Genomic DNA, 16129 nt, shown 5'->3' with positions numbered 1-16129 from the left:
GTACAAGCAGGGCCAGCCCACAAACCGTCACCGTTTGCAGCAAGATAAAGGCTTGGGCCAGAATATATGTCAGCATGTAGACTGTCTGGCCAGTGACACTGCTGATAAAGGCAGCAGCATGCTGATTTCAATTCTGGCACAAGCGCCTCATCACACTGTAGACTGATAAGCACTCAAGACTTCGAGCAGCACTGATTTTCCATCAGAACCGAATTTCCTTGAATACCGTCTCGGCAGGCTGTCTTCAGTGAAAAACACCCCTGAACTGAAAGTATTTGCCTCCCAGGCAGGATGGCACTGGGTCCAGACCCAGAGTGAAAAACACTGTATACACACTGCTTTCTAAAGACCATACACTCTTAAGAGATTGTCTTTAAAACAAACAAAAACTGAAATACTTATCAAAAATCTTGAACCACCACTGAGAAAACTCTGGTTCAGAAATAGTTTCTAATGTCATATCTGTGACTTAATTTCCAGCAGTAAGAATAAAAATCCGTACCTCAGAGTCCTCCTCATCTGAAAATAACCCTTTCTGAGTATTTGTTTCTGACGAGGGCTTCAGATTTTTGCTGGAAGGAAGGGTAACCTTTGTTTAAAAGAAAACAAAACAAAAACAAAAAAAAATAACAATTAACAGCTAAGACACCTGGAAAGGAGGGTTGACTCAATCATACACCTAGAAAATTTGCTGAGTACCTACAATGACTAAGGCACCAGCATGTGCTGGGGAAGTGAAGATGCTGCAGACCTGGGCATGGATAAAATCAATGCAAAGCTTTAAAACAAAGGAAGATAAGGTTAAGTTAGACAAGAGGGAAGGAACAGCTCCTTGAGAGAGTGAATGTGAACTGTGCCTGGAAAGACAGACAAGGCCTGGGCACATGGAGATGAACAGGTTAGGACACTCCAGGCAGAGGGGATCACGTGGGCAAAGAGCAAGAAAAAGCAAGGGCACAGACAGGTGCCGGCAAGCAGGACAGACTGCCTATGCCACAGAGTGTGCAGCAGGTAGGCACAGCTGCAGACCGCCTGGGAGCCCACTGGGTTCGGAATGCTGGGACTGGGATGCGGGCGATGGCAGGGATGTCAGGACGTCACGGCAAGGAGGTGGCACAACGAAATGTGCATCTGTGGGCCATGCTCTGCAGGACAGCATGGGAAAGGACAGCAAGTGCTTAAAGACTGATGGGCACACAAGCCACTGGCCAAACACACAACATGTGAGCATCTGAAAGAAGAGTGATGGCAGACACGCAGCAAGTACTGGCACAAACATCATTCTAAAAGCTCCAGGAAACAAAGGATTGTAGTAACAGGGTGGGCAATGAATCAAGAAAAAGGCTACTTGCCCAACTATAGGCTGCAGCAGCAAAGTGCAAACAGTGCCTGAAGGATGGGACCATTTTCAGACAAGCGCTTTCTCTCCTAAGGTTCAAAACTTCAGGAGAGAATCCCATCAGTTCTTCATAGGGCATTCTCCTGAGCACCAGTCAGCACTCTGAGACAAACCCACCCACGGCAACAGAAGATACAAGAACCTAACTACAGCACAAGAGCCCAGAAGAAGAGGGGAAAAGTGGAAGCGAGATCCGTTCATCTGGAGACAGATTACGAATATGGGGTTTTAAACATTCACCTGACAGCACATGACATGGCCCCATCAGAGAGTTGTGCCCAATATGCTCACAACCTCTGCAATGATCTCTCCACTAGAGTCGAGGAAAGTCGCACGAGGCCCATCAAAACCATGGAGGTGCTGCGGCTGCAGGACTAAGGCAGAAAAACATTCCTGGGCTCAGGCCTTACCACCCATGAGACAAGTGGTTCAGATCAGTGGGCTGAGTTCTACCTTTGCAGAGATTTCTTGGAAATAATCTAAGGCAATCTTCCTGAAGGAGTCAGAATGCCAGTGAAGGAGCACACAGAAGATGACTTCAAGGGAAGGTTACAAGTGCAGCCAGAACAGGAAGAATTGTTGGCTAAGCTGAAAAAGCTTACTGGAGACCCTTTCATGCCAGATGCCAGCTGTGTGTGCTACTAAGTGCTAAGAAGAGCTTCCTGGGCCAGGAAACCCTGACTCTTAGATATCACGGATATCCATTTCCACAGCCAGGACTGCCTCCTCAGCTCCAGGTGTGGCTGTACTCACCTGTTGTCAACCACTTTCCTTTGCGCTAACCCAAGGTATCCTCTGTCTAATAATCTGCTAATGGTGGGTGGTGTGTGAGAAGTGAGCCCATCCTATGAGGACTCTATTTTCTCTTTGCCTAGTGCTTACCACAGAAGCATGTTCCACATTAGTATTTCTCCAATCAGAGTAAACCTGAGTATCCTTGAGTAATCTGGCATGGCATCCACTAGTGAAGCAAAAGATCCTAACAAAAGTAAACTCTCTATGGGTGGAAGTCATAAGGTTGGTGATTTTAGCTCTGTACATTAAAAAATTCTCTAGATAGAATCAGGGTCTGTGCACAAATGAAAAAAATTACTTTATGGATTCTGAGTGACCTAAGTATTCAGGCAGATATTACATAACTGCTAATTAGGGTTGCCCAGAATAAGTTTAAGCAAAGAATTGAAATTGATCTTGTTGAGGGGTCAGCAAACTACTGCCTGTGAGACCAATTACACCCACCTCCTGTTTCTGTAAATAAAAGTTTATTGGAACACACACCAAAAAAAAAAAAAAAAGAAGCCCAGGATCTCCTGGAGCCCTGGCTGGCCCTTTCCCCACCCCTCCCAAACTCGGCAGAGTCAACCCATGCTTCCAGTGTGGATCTCTAAACCCAGTTCTGGAGGGAGCAGAGTAACCCTCACGCACATACTGGGAGTTTGTATGTCTGGTCCAATCTGTGTAGGAGTGGGTTGAGGGACTCGCCTTCCCAGAACTTGTTCTGCAGGTAGAAGGCGGCTCACAGAGCTCTCCTACAGTATGCTGTGGGAAAGTAGTCAAGCAGCTGCCTGATGCGAAGTACGGCCAGCTATATAACACTCAGTGCAGTGCCCGGGGACTTAAGGACACTGTTTCCTAGGGAAGAGGGGACAATCATATCTGTGTATGTGGGAAGATTCCCAGGGTCACAGGCACATGCCCAAGACAAGATGCATGTGCAGAAAGAATCAGGGTGGCCCCTACACTTTGGCCTGGAGCTGTTCTTGTAACTCCTTGTATGGACAAGCCCTGAAGGAGAACACTCTCACTGGTCAATCCGCAAGGACTGGAAAAGGTGTTTTCTTTTTCTCCTTTTTCTTTTTTTCTGTTAGCTCCTGGCATTCAAGGAAAGCACTATCATAAGATTAGCTTGAAATAAGCTAAGGAGCAGAGAGTTGAGAGTCTAAATTCCAGCAATAACATATTAACATACCAAAATGTCCAGGTTTCAACAGAAGATCACAAAACATACAGAGACAGGAAATAAGGGTCCAAGCAAAGGAAGAAATTAAAGTGTCAGAAACCCATCAATGAGGAGGAACAGACCTGGGATATTCCAAATTTTTTTTAAAAACAGTCCTAAATATGCTCAAAGAGCTAAAGGGAAATACGAGAAAAAAACTAAAGGAAATCAGGAAAGCAATGGAAGAACACAAAGAGAATATCAATACAGATGGAAAGCATGAAAAGAACCAAACAGAGCTGAAGACCACAGTTACAGAAATTAAAAATTCCCTACAGAGGTTCAACAGCAAGTTGGAGGTGGCCAAAGAATCAGTGAATCTGAAGACAAGATAACTTGAAGCTACCCAGAATGAGGAGCAGAAAGAAGAATGAAGAGCCTGAGGAACCACTGGGACCCCATCAAGAGCACCAATAAACACACTGTGGGAATTCCAGAAGGAGAAGAAAGGAGCAGAAAGAACATTCAAAGAAATAATGGCTGAAAACTTTCCAATTTTAACAAAAGACATAAATAAACACATCTAAGATGCTCAGCAAACTACAAATGGAATAAACCCAAATAGACCCACACCATGACATGTTATAATCAGACTGCAGAATGCCAAAGACATTTGAAAAAATTGGCATATAGGCTATATGCTTTAATCAATGTTTAATTTCTTGAACTTGATAACTGCACTTGATGGTTACACAAGTGAATTATCCTTGTTTTTAAGAAATGTACATGGAAGCACTGTGTTCAAGGGTAAGATGTATATGACCTAAACTCAAGTGTTCAGAAAATGGACTGATAGAGACAGACAGATGGATTGAAAGGTTGATGAATACCTAGACAGAAGGATATGGCAAGTGTAGAGACATGTTAAAATTGGGACCTGGGTATGGCGGGGGGGCAGTTATTAGAGATCTCTTTTTTGGAGCTTGCATTTTCATAACTGCCCTGTAGGTTTTAGGGTACTTCAAACTTCAAAAGTTAAAATAAAAAAATGATGGTCAGACTTTAATACAATGAAGTTAATACAATGAATTTAATACAATGAATAAAGAATCCAGGATGCACTGTGATACCAAACAAAGTGGGAAGGAAGAGGAGAGAAAGCTCTTCTATTCAGTGGAATGCCAGTTAATAAATGTAGAAGAAATGGTAGAATTAGAAAAACATTCTTTTGCACCCTCCAATGTAAAAACAGATTCAGGAAAAGATCAGCGGATGTTAAAACCTGAGTGAAAGGCTGGTCAAGAATAAGATATTCACATAGTGTCTAAAGCACCTTGGAGATCAGGGTGCCCCTCCAACAGGATGATACAGGGGTGCCATTTAACCAAGCGATCAAACCCGGCATCACCCACAGGGGATGACGGAAACGTGGGGCCTTGTGAGGTGAGGCGACAGGACATGCAACCTTGCCAGTCTGGATCTGCCAAAATGTTTCGTCTGAATCTAATCAGAAGAAAATCAGGCAAATTCAGAATGTGAGGCATTCTATAAGACAACTGGCCTGCTGTAAAAACTAAAAAATAAAAGAAGTATGCTTGGAGGATGGTGTTTCAGATTAAAAGGAGACTAAAGAGGGCAACCAAATGGAACGTGTGAACACTGTCTGGATCCCGGATTCCTTTTGTTTATTTATTTTTGGATATACTGTATGGTGTGTGAATATATCTAAAAAAACTGCATTTAAAAAATTTAAAAAAAAGCTATAAAAGATCTCTGGGACATGCAGGGAAACTGGAATATGGACCACATATTAAATTTTAAAATTATATTTTCTTGGGTGTGATTTTAAAAACACATTTTAGGACAACTGGAGTTATCCAAATATGGACTAGGTGTTAGGCTGTACTACAGAATGACTATTACTCCACTAGCTGTGTTAATGGCTTTTTGTCTATACAGGAGTCTCTTTAAGAGATGCATGACAACATATTTAGGGGTGAAATGTTGTGATGGCTACAACTTACTTTCAGATAGTTCAGGACAAAAACACATATAGAAAAGTTCAGAGAGATGAAATATTTGGCAAAATATTAACAATTGTTGAATGTGGATAGCAGTTATTTGGGTGTGCATTGTACTTTTCTTTCAACTTTCCTGAATGTTTGTCATTTTTCCTAATAAACCGAAGGGAAATGATGCTTCCCGATGAACTAACACAATGCACCAAATCCACACCATGTTCATTCTTCCCTTCCCACTCACCTTTTTCTCTGCTCTTGCTTTATTTTCCTCTGTCTGTTTTATAGTAGCTTCTGGCAAAGCTACGGTTTTTTCTTTAAACAGCTCTCCTTCCTCATCATCAAAGATATCAGCAGTGGATTTGACTTTGTCTTTAGAAAAATACAACATGGAATTACATGAAGGTCAAAAATCCTGCCATAAAATTCATTTATTAAAAATCTTCCATCCCAAAGAATAAATAGAAAATTATTTTGTTTCTTGATAAGTTATGAAGAAATATTCAATGGAAACATACTTCTTACCAGCTCCCCATTGCACTCTCCACCCCCCCCACCCCCCAAAAAATAGTGGTATCTTGGAATTTCGCAAAGAGCACCACACAGCTCAAATGGAATACAGGACAATTTAACCACCTTATTCAAGCAGCAGCAACCCAGTGCTTAGAATAGCTTGGGCTGACTTTATAGGTAAGGAGAGGCTGTTCAAAAGAAAGATCGTATTTAAGAGCCATCAAGTCAGTCATTCTAGGCTCCTGCTCTGCAAAAAGCCCCACACTACAGAAACATATAAAAGCAAATACTGAAAACTCCCCATAACTCCAGCCATACATATGCTTCTGATTCCCCCAAAGGATAGACCAACGTACTGACTGTAGTTATTAACAAGTAAGGGATTTTAGCATAATTTGAACAATGTACCCAACAATTTACTTCTTCACTTAATGTACCTTGGCTATCATCCCATGTCAACATGTATCAACTTCGTTCTTTTCAATGGCTTCACAAAATCCCACTGAATGGATGGACCCTCCTGTACCCTGCTGATGAGTATCTGGGTGGTTTCCGAGCTTTCACTGCCACAGCACTGCTGCACCGAATGAGCCATAAGGGCCCTGGCTCATGAGTGTCTGGGAAACCAGCTGCCACAGGAAAGCAGCATCAGCGTTATCTGTGGCTCCAGGTTGGTTCTCAATGTCCACCCAGTGAGCACTACACAAGCCCCTGCTATCTCAGTCTGCCTAGATCTGAGTGCATCATGCCTGTTTGCCCTCTTTCTAAAATGAGTAGGCCATCATTTCCCTCTTAACTCTGCTTCTATCTTTACTTTCAACACCTACCACTGGGAGAAGAGACTAAATCAGAAAGCCTGCTTTTCAACGCCTCTTGGTCCCACCTCTTCCTAAGAGAAGGGGCCCTTCTGTCAAGGGGCTGAAAACCACGTGCACCTGAGTGACCAACCTTCTCTCCCGGAAGAGCCTGGTAGCGCCCAGTCACTGTGGCCTTGCTCTCCAGGAGAGACATACACACCAGCAGCCTCTGAGGCCACTGGGACCCAGCTGGACATGAGGGATCCCAGGCCCCACCTCAGCCGACTGAGCCAGAATCTCCATTTTAACTAGAGCCTGGGAGACTTGTGTGCAAATTAAAGAATGCTGACATAGAAGAAGGACTTCAAGAACAGTGACTTGGATGTGAAGGGAGAAGGAGAGAGCCATCTGCTGAAAACCCTGTCCACAAGGAGAGGTCAAGGGCACCTGGGATTCCTGGCAGACAGAAGAGAAGCTGGTGCTGAAGAGCCTGTGGGGAACGTTGTGCGCCTATCATTTACTAAGGACTGCCAGGGAAATAGCATGATTAAAACTCTCTGTAACTCCAAAGGTCAGAAATAGAAATCCTGAGCAGAAATTATAGGGGAACAGATCTCAGCTCTTTGAGAGGATGATAACCCTAGTGATCATTCCCAACACAGAGAAGCCTGGTGCATGAATGAGAGACCTGCGAGCCACTATAACCACTGAAGTAGAGGTTGGAGGATCCAGTAACAGGCAGGCCTGAGAAGGAATTCTGGCACTGCAAGAGATATAGAACTGGAGGAGCTATATGTCCTTTTTAAGTCTGGAACAGATACCTTTCTGGGAAGGTTTGCTGCGGGATGTTGTAAAAAAGTCATCGTCATCCTCCTCATCATCAAAGAGGCCGGCCGGAGCTGGAATGTGTGGGCTTCTCCCAGGAGAGGGGCGCTCAGGCTTTTGGGGCTCCTTCAGCGATGGAGCAGAGCTGGCACCAAACACACCAGCATCCCCTGTGGGTGGAGGAAAGACGGCCACAGCTGTGAGCCAGCGGGGGCCTCCCAACGTGAAGGGGAGGAAGTTCCACCCACAAGGAACTTTCCGTTTCAGTTCATCCACAGAATACACTGACGGGGCCCAACAACCTCCATCTGCTACTAGCACCGGAAGTCCCACAATGGAGACCCATCTGGTTCACTCCAGCACAAAGAAATCCAGGTTAATGGTTTCCAAAACAGATGAGCTAACATTGGCAAAGGGGTGATGCATGCCCTCTGAAGCTACCAGAGACCTCCTACCCTCCAGCCAGTCCTCAGAAGACAATGACTAGAAAACGACAAAACAATTTGTCATACACATCAGAAAAATGACTGAACAAAAACCTAAGTTAAAATACCTAAAAATACAGAGACAGCTCCTGCTGGGATTTTCTTCCCAGGTTTAGAGGATGAAGGCTCTAGAATGAGAAAGAAAGAGATAATTTCATGAAGAAAATTACTTTCTCTGTTAAACCCACCTTCCTGAAGTAAAAGGCAACAAAACAGACAATAAATAAACATTTTTAAATTAATTTCTAAATTCTGAAGTATATTCTTCCCTGCCAATTCACGCCTTTTTCCTTGGGAATATCACAATCTGAGGGGAGATTCTAATGGACGATCACTGGGTCAAACAGCAACAGGGGTGCTGGTGGGGGGGGGGGAGGAGCACCTGGTGAGGCAGGGCAGGCCAGTCAGAGCTGCCAAAAAACGGTTCTAACTACCCTATCCAGTTAGACCAGAGGGAACAGAGAACAGCAAAACATGTGAGACTCAAAAAATCAGTAACAGTAAAGAGGGAAATGAGGCAATTACTGATGCCAAATGTAGAGAGCAAAAGCTGCAAGACAGTCAAGTCTGCCAACATTGGAGCAATCACAGAGAGAAGCAGCTTCCAAAGAAGTACAAATTCCAATAGACGCATGGCCTGGGGAGGCTGAGTCACTTAAAGTAACTAATTCCCAGTTTCCAAGAACTACCAGAGACCTTATGGAATAAAATCTCCAGAAACTTTTTTTTTTAAACTTGTATTTTTCAAAAACTCCAGATGATTCTGATGCCTACCCTGGTTGGGGAATTACTTATCTCCAATTTACATGCAGAATTTTAGAATGTTTATTTGAATTTAACTGGATTAAATTCAAAATATCCTCAACACTACAATAGATTCTTTTTCCTGGCAGACTTTTTATGAATCCTCACATTAGGAGGAGGCAAAATTCTGATGTGGTTTTATAGATAGTACTCTCCTTTTTCCAAAATGTGAAATTAGTAAATATGAACTGCTTTTTACTAGATTGAGGAAAAAACAGCTTCCTGCCTAACAAAAAAACAATGCTTGGGAACTAGTATATATCAACTGCTTTTTACTAGATTGAGGAAAAAATAGCTTCCTGCCTAAAAACAATGCTTGGGAACAACTTTAACTGTTGAATCTCCAAATGGGAAAGAAGCAGTCTGGGAAATTCATTCACCGAATAGAAAAGCCAACCCCCAATCCACGTTTACCTTCATTGGCAGAGGCTCGAACATCCTGATCCTTAGGGGCTTCCGTGAAGAGGTCACTCTGGTTATAATAAGGTATATGCACAGAATTCAACAACAGAGAAAAATGTAGTTGCATTTGAAGATTTCTAAAGAAAAGCAACCTGGAAAGTTTAAAACTTCCTATTTATTATTGTCACAAAATTACTAGTTCCTAAGTGAAGATTATGGCACAATTAGACCTTAAAACAATTTAAGCCTGTCCAGAGATTAGATACCAACAAGGAAATAAACAGTATATGGTGAGAAACAACCTCCTAATCAAGGAAATCATTAACTATGAATGCTGTCACATCCTCTCCACACCTAACAAAAGACGTCAGGACACAGTATTTTCTTGCCCCGTGATTCTTAGTTCAAAATGTTCAAAAGAGCAAAAGTGCCTTCCAACTGAAAAGTCACTCTTTCTGCACCCAAAGAACAGAGTTTCTTTCTTCTCTGAGGACCCACGACCCAGCTCTGGAGTACATCCCTGTTTACAACTCACCTCCTCATCGTCATCAAAAAGTCCCTTCCCGCCACTGAACAGGCCTCCTCTAGAACCAAACGGTGAAAAGTCTTCATCGGTCAGCTTGGGGGGTACAAACAGGTTATCGTCCTCATCTAAGGAAACAGAAAACCAGGTTTTGTGGGAGAGTTAAAGCTAGGTCTGGAACTCAAAATCCAGGCTTTAGCCTCTAAAACATCTTCTCCAAAACTGACAAGGAGTTTAACCACATTTAACAAGGGGTATGTGAAGGCACTCTGCTGAATTTCAATCAAAAACCCATTAAACATACCCACCAACACCCTCAAAAAGCTCGTTGTGCCTCCACCCTCAGCCTGTAAACGTCTGGGGCAGGACGAACTCCTCAGGCAGTCCCTTAACCTAGACCTGTTGCTTTTGAGTCATATATTCTGTTCAACTGCCATTCAGGGCCCATCCCACCAAGAACTTGGGGGAGGAAGTGCAGATGGAACGAAGGGTCCGCGGGCTGACACAGTCATCAGTGGGAATGCAGAGCACATTACTGCTTAGGTGAAAGGACCAGAGACATTCTTTACTTAGAAAAATGCTAGCGATCTCGAGCTCCTTTACTTCTAGAACATTCTAGAACAATCGCTGTAAAATCTAGTAATTTAAACCTTTATAGGCATTTTTACTCTACACCCACCCCTTCTCTCAGCCACCCCCATGCCCAAGCCTGCTTTTAGATGTTCTGAAAGGGTGAACAGAGACAAACCCCATGAGCCATATTTAAAGAGGCACCTTATAAACTATGAGTCGAGAGGCTCCTAAAAAGAACAGAACTGAGAGGAAAGGCCTACCATCTGAGGGAGCTCTCCTTTCCTTCTTCTCTTTCACCATCTTCCGAGGTTTAGCTTGCCCTGGGGATAAGATTTGAAGAGTATGTCACAGCTTTCACGATCCTCAGTCCACCCTTGGTCAACATCTACTGACATCTGCTCACTACTGAGCCAAAAGGAAGGGTCAACCTTGCACCTCAACTCCCCCCTGAGCACTTTGCACAGAACAGGCACCTGCAAGCACTTCTTTCAGGGAAGAGGCCTCACCTTAGGCACCGGGGCCCTGCACATACCAGGGTTGTGCTTGTTGAAAGATTCATTCAGATATCCTTTTGCCTTGATAAATCATTAGAATATACCATGTAATCCATTTTTATTAATTCAAAATATAGGACAAAAGTAAATATCAACCTGGGGATTCTTAATCTGGAGCTCATGGTCCTCTGGGGTATTCACCAATCCCCTCAAACTGTACAGGAAATGTTATACAGATACACACAGACATGTGTGCATTTTTTTGGGGGGGGCCACACTGTTCAAGTTATCAAAAGGGGTCTATAAACCAAAGAAAACATTAAGAACTGCTATCTTAAGCCTCTCTTGTGCCCCTGTGATTAAAGAGGGAGAGGATCTGGCCCTTGTCGCAACCGCTTGCCTTGGGAGCCCCTCCGAGTCACACCTGCCTGCTCCTCCTCCCCTCGGCCTGTGGTGTCCCCTCGGATGCGAGCGGCCAGCTCATCAGCAAACGATGTAGGTCTACTTTTCTACAGGCAGAAGACATCGAAAGAATCACTGTTTTGTAACATACACGATAATCCAGTTTATTTTTGGACACCTAACATAACTATGCACGCAACAGCAAAGAAACTGAATGAACTAAAGAGAAAATAGGGTTGAACTAAATGAATTACGAGCATGTACACCCCACACAGATCACCTGAGAGACAGGACCCAGAAATGTTCCTTCAAAAGGGGATGCTATTTCCTTCCTTAACACTTTGTTTTAATACTCGAACATTTGGATAAGAAAATCATTTAGCACAACGTGCTTCAGAGAGGGAAAAAACAATACCATCAGGGCCTTAAAAACGTCTTGAACTGAATATATTCTGAATGATCTGACCTGTAAAACTGCAACATATGGAGAAGAAAGTGGTACTTGTGGGGTGATTTGAGGTGCCCATCACTATTTTCAAAAGCATAAATGAAACTACAAACATGATGCAAAATGAGAAGGTTGCAGATCTCAGTGATGATAAAAGGATTGAACCCCAGGTGCCACCCCTAACGCCCTGCCACAGGACTGCACCTCCAGTCTTTCTTACAAGTCTAGAACTTTCCTCCATGTCCTCGATCTCTTCCTCCTCTTTCTCGGAATCAGCAAAAAGGTCACAGCCATCTTCTTCCTCCTCCTCTTCACTCATCTGTCCAGGGTGCTGGGAGCACAAACACCATTTTGGAACACCAGACACAGTCACATACCATCATTTAGCCTTTACGTGCCTCTTTCAAGAAATCAAGAGCTTTTTAAAATAACAATAATAATACAGCAAAAGTTACGAAGCAGTAAATGTGCCAGGACAAACATAAGAGCAGACATCTGAAACATTCAAAATGTTCATCAATAAAGAAGTGAATAAACTAAGTTAAGTATAGTCTTAACACGAAAACTGCTAATAATCACAAGGAATAAGCTGTAATGACTTGAGAGGCATCCAAGACAGATCAAGTGAAAACGTGCAGAATGATAAACACGGCATCATAGTCTGCACCCACACACATACACTATACCATTTCCGAGACACAGATGCACTTATAAAAGCAAACAAAGACTTGGAAAAACACACTCCCAGATTATATTACCAGTTACATCTGGAGAGTATAAGATGAGGACAAGGATTGGAGGTTCACACTCAGCCTTATCCTTCAAGTTTGAATTTTTCCAAAGGCAGCCACTGATATTCATAATTTTTGAAATTAAAAATATTTTTTAATGTTTAAACTAAATGGCTGTGCCAGGCCCTAAGCCAAAAGCAGTTTATTATCCAATTTAACCCTTACAACTCCTGAGGTTAATCTATTCAAGGTTACAGAGCTAGGAAGTGGCAGCTGTGGCACACAAAACCAGTCTATCTTTACAGTACAAAGAAATGTTTAAGCCAGTGCGTTTAATCTTTACATAGTATTGTTTGAAAACCTGAATCTTACTGATAAACGCTGTAGAAGTAAAAACAGTCCTCTTTCAGAGGACTGATCATGAAAATTGTAAAGACCAACTGTATTTGTGAATACAACTGGGAAAATACAAGTATCCACAAAAGATGTAAAATCCTTTACTTAATAGTTGAAATTGTTATGTGAAAACTTGCTTCTCGATTAGAAAATTGAAATGCAAACTGAAAAAACCTCACTGTACATATATAAAGGTGACAACTTAGCAAGCCACCAGACAGGTACCAGTGAGATTGCAGGCAAACCAGGATGTGGGATCTGTAATTTGGAATTTCTTTCAGACTGCTACATCAAAAGCCATTTATGTAATGCCACACCTCCTTATTCCTAAGGAAACAGTTCTACAGACGTTCAGAATTTTTATGTATGAAAATACTGAATGCAGCATTGCCTCAAAAATAAAAATAAATAGGAATAAACTATTTCCCTTACTTAGAGACTATGACAGTATCGTATCCAGCTTGCTTAAAAGTACAGGAATTGACAAAGCAAACTGCAGAGACTATATTAAAATGACAACAAAACACAGACTAATATAAAATAGCAAAAGATAAAATGTATATTATGAAAAAATATAGACTTACGAGGGTATACAAAAATCAAGACAACTTTGGTAAGGCATTAGAAAATTTTCATCTTTTGAGTGACCCTTAATGTTCCTGATGCTGCTATACTGTCTCAAATTTTAAAATGGGGAAGGGAGATTCATGTGAAATAATTCAGTTTGGTTAATGGGGTCTTTTTCAGAGGCTGTGTTTCCCAACATTGTTAGATAAAATATGAAGCAAAATTGACAAAAATATACAAGGAAGCCATTAGCCTAAATACATACAACGCTTGAAGGAAAAATCAGTTGTAAACATGAACAAATTCCCACTTCTTGCTCCTAAGCTGGAAAACTATTCAAGAGTAATTGTGGAATGTTTACTACACTTTAAATTTAAAAGCAAAGTCACTCCCATGCATGTAACTTACCTGGTTCTGACAGCTGTCACTGTGATTGGCAGTATCTTCATCTGACTCCTTTGGGGGAGAGAAGAGGCTTTAAGTTAACACAGGCTTGCTAAGAAGCACAGACAGGACTTCGGATCAGAGCGTTGTAGCACACTGACTGCTCATCAAGCTGAGGAGACTCAGACCCTCAGTCTCTTCTCCTCATCACTGGTTACCTCAAGTGTTAAGGTACAGGTGAAGTGGATGGTTGGCCATATTACACAATTTCTTCAGGGTAACATGCAATTTTGTGCTCGTTTGAACATCTCTAATGATCTGTTCAGATCTGCCTACTCTGCTGACTCTTAACATTAGGATTTAAAGTAATAGTTCCACATTTATTTACATAAACTATGTGAAGTTGGTTTGCGATATTTTACACTTTGTTTTCAACTCTCCTTACTCCCGCTAAGTAGGACAACCACTTCATCAGGAAACATGCATCTGCTACCAGCCACTAGGCAAAGGGCTGCATCGGTCGCCAAAGGATTCCACTAATGCCCACCGGCTATGGCAGGTCCCTGACGAAGAGCTCATTTCCTCCTGCCGAGGTTACGTGTGGAGGGCCGAAGGGAGGAAGGCAAGTTACAGGGGCCACAGAAGGGGAAGGACATGAAAGGAGGGGCATTCACACTAAGATTTCCTTCTAGAAATCTTACACTCGAGGACTATCCTTCAAAGTGTCTCTGCCCTTTTCAAACAGAGAAACTCCAACTAAACAGAAAACTCCAGATAGGACTATGGTCAAGGCCCACAGATACCGAGACCCTAGGCCAGGGGTCAGATTATGCCCTGTGCGTACAGGCGACACAGGCAGCAGAGCAGAATGTAAGTGGGTGCTTCAAGCAGCTTTCTGGTCTACAAGGCTTCACAGTATAAAAGAAAAAAAAAAATTTAACATGAATTTTTTTTCTAGAGTTATTCAAATACAGAACTTACTGAAAGACTGTATCTCAGGCAGAGATACCACCAAAACATCTAAGCAGCTCCCCTCAAAATATACGTGGAAGCGGGGTTTAGGGGTGAGGTGAAAGGGAGGTCAATGGCCAAAGGGATATTCAGCAGCTTCCCCTGTTTCTGTACACGAGACAAAAAGGAAACCTAACTCCAAGGGAAAAAACATTGAGAATCTGGCTTCTGTCACTGTTAACGGATTTATGAAAACAGGCTGCTAATCCTCAAATATATTATTTACTTAGCCTGTGGAACCTATCCTGTTCCCCACCCACCATGGCCTGGTCACAGCAAACAGCCCTTACCTCTTCTTCTTTCTCCTCCTCACTGTCCATGATGCTACCACGATCACTGCCGATGGAGCCTTCTGTTCCGGAGGGAGAAAAGAGTCACAAGAAAAGGCCTACTTCTTTCCCAAGGTCACAGACCACCATGCAACAGCAGCACAGAGCTTCTGATAAAAGCATCCATACCCACTCAATGGAATTAAAAGTCTCTCCACTATGGTGACAAATAGGATACTTACAAAGTCTCAAAGTCTCCTCCGACAAGATACTATCATTTACCAAGAAAAAAAATTAGTAACTCTGCAGTGAAGACGCGCAGCAGACACCACCTGGACCGTGGACAAGCCAACAAGGAGGGCCCCACACATCACCTCTGCAGAATTTCCACCAAAGTACAAGCTAATAATAACAGTATTATATACGTCAAATTTCCTAATTTAGATAACAATGCTTTCAGTGTGTAAGACAATGTCCTTGTTCTTAAAAATTACAGAGAAATATTTAGGAGCAATGGGGCATGATGTGTCTCAAATAGGTTCACAATAAAGCACTATGTACACTGAAAAGAATGACAATACAAATGCGGTGAAATGTTAGCAATGTGTGAGCCCGGGTGAAGGGCAGATGGGAGTTCTTGGTGCCACTCTTGCAACTTTAAGCTAAAGTCTGAAATTAAATAAAAAGATACAAACATTAAAATTAACAAAAATATTTGGTGAAAAAAACAGTACCTTCACTAGACAGCTCCCCGAGACCCACATCCTCTTGCTCCATGAAAGGCTTGGACCCAATTAAATAAGGTAAAGGTCGATCTATGTATAGGTCCTGTACATAAAGAAAGGGTATACGCCATTAGAGAGGTCAGGAAATATAATTAAGTGTTCCATTTGACAGCTTGTTCCATCCAACAAGTTACACAATAAAAGTAGAAAATAAGAAATAACAGGATTAAAAGTAAAAAGTATCTCGTTGATTAAAAACCAAAAAATCAGACCTGGGCAAAGATGAGATAGTATCCCCCTTCCCAAATGCCTGATTTATATTTACAAAAGTGGCAAAAACCTCCCAAAAGTTTACCAGCAGCCACCAAATAAGGAGTGGGGTACAACCTCAGAGAGTAAAGTTCAAAAGGATCAAGGAGAGAAA

The 16129-nt window shown here is 42.4% G+C and overlaps 1 protein-coding gene and 1 pseudogene across 11 annotated transcripts in view; one reads left to right on the top strand and one right to left on the bottom strand.

Moving 5' to 3' along the window:
- The window catches only part of LOC119510871 (WASH complex subunit 2-like), a 56586-nt gene that overhangs the window by 28468 nt on the left and 11989 nt on the right, over positions 1–16129 (bottom strand). For 5 of the 11 annotated variants that reach the window (XM_037805294.1, XM_037805301.1, XM_037805300.1 and 2 more), the window contains exons 6-17: positions 15715–15808; positions 15002–15063; positions 13725–13772; positions 11843–11953; positions 11173–11281; positions 10539–10598; positions 9718–9833; positions 9195–9252; positions 8045–8104; positions 7488–7661; positions 5601–5728; positions 503–589 (exon numbers count right to left, since the gene is read on the bottom strand). In XM_037805294.1, the coding sequence (XP_037661222.1) occupies positions 503–589; positions 5601–5728; positions 7488–7661; positions 8045–8104; positions 9195–9252; positions 9718–9833; positions 10539–10598; positions 11173–11281; positions 11843–11953; positions 13725–13772; positions 15002–15063; positions 15715–15808 (1107 nt within the window). Of the gene's footprint in view, positions 1–502; positions 590–5600; positions 5772–7487; positions 7662–8044; positions 8105–9194; positions 9253–9717; positions 9834–10538; positions 10599–11172; positions 11282–11842; positions 11954–13724; positions 13773–15001; positions 15064–15714; positions 15809–16129 lie in introns of all 11 variants that reach the window. The other 6 variants (XM_037805296.1, XM_037805297.1, XM_037805304.1 and 3 more) reach the window with 4 other exon arrangements.
- LOC119510736 lies at positions 885–2044 on the top strand (annotated as a pseudogene).

Source organism: Choloepus didactylus, chromosome 15, assembly GCF_015220235.1.
Source record: "Choloepus didactylus isolate mChoDid1 chromosome 15, mChoDid1.pri, whole genome shotgun sequence".
NCBI classification, from domain to species: domain Eukaryota; kingdom Metazoa; phylum Chordata; class Mammalia; order Pilosa; family Megalonychidae; genus Choloepus; species Choloepus didactylus.
This window is presented reverse-complemented; position numbering and strand designations above follow the sequence as displayed.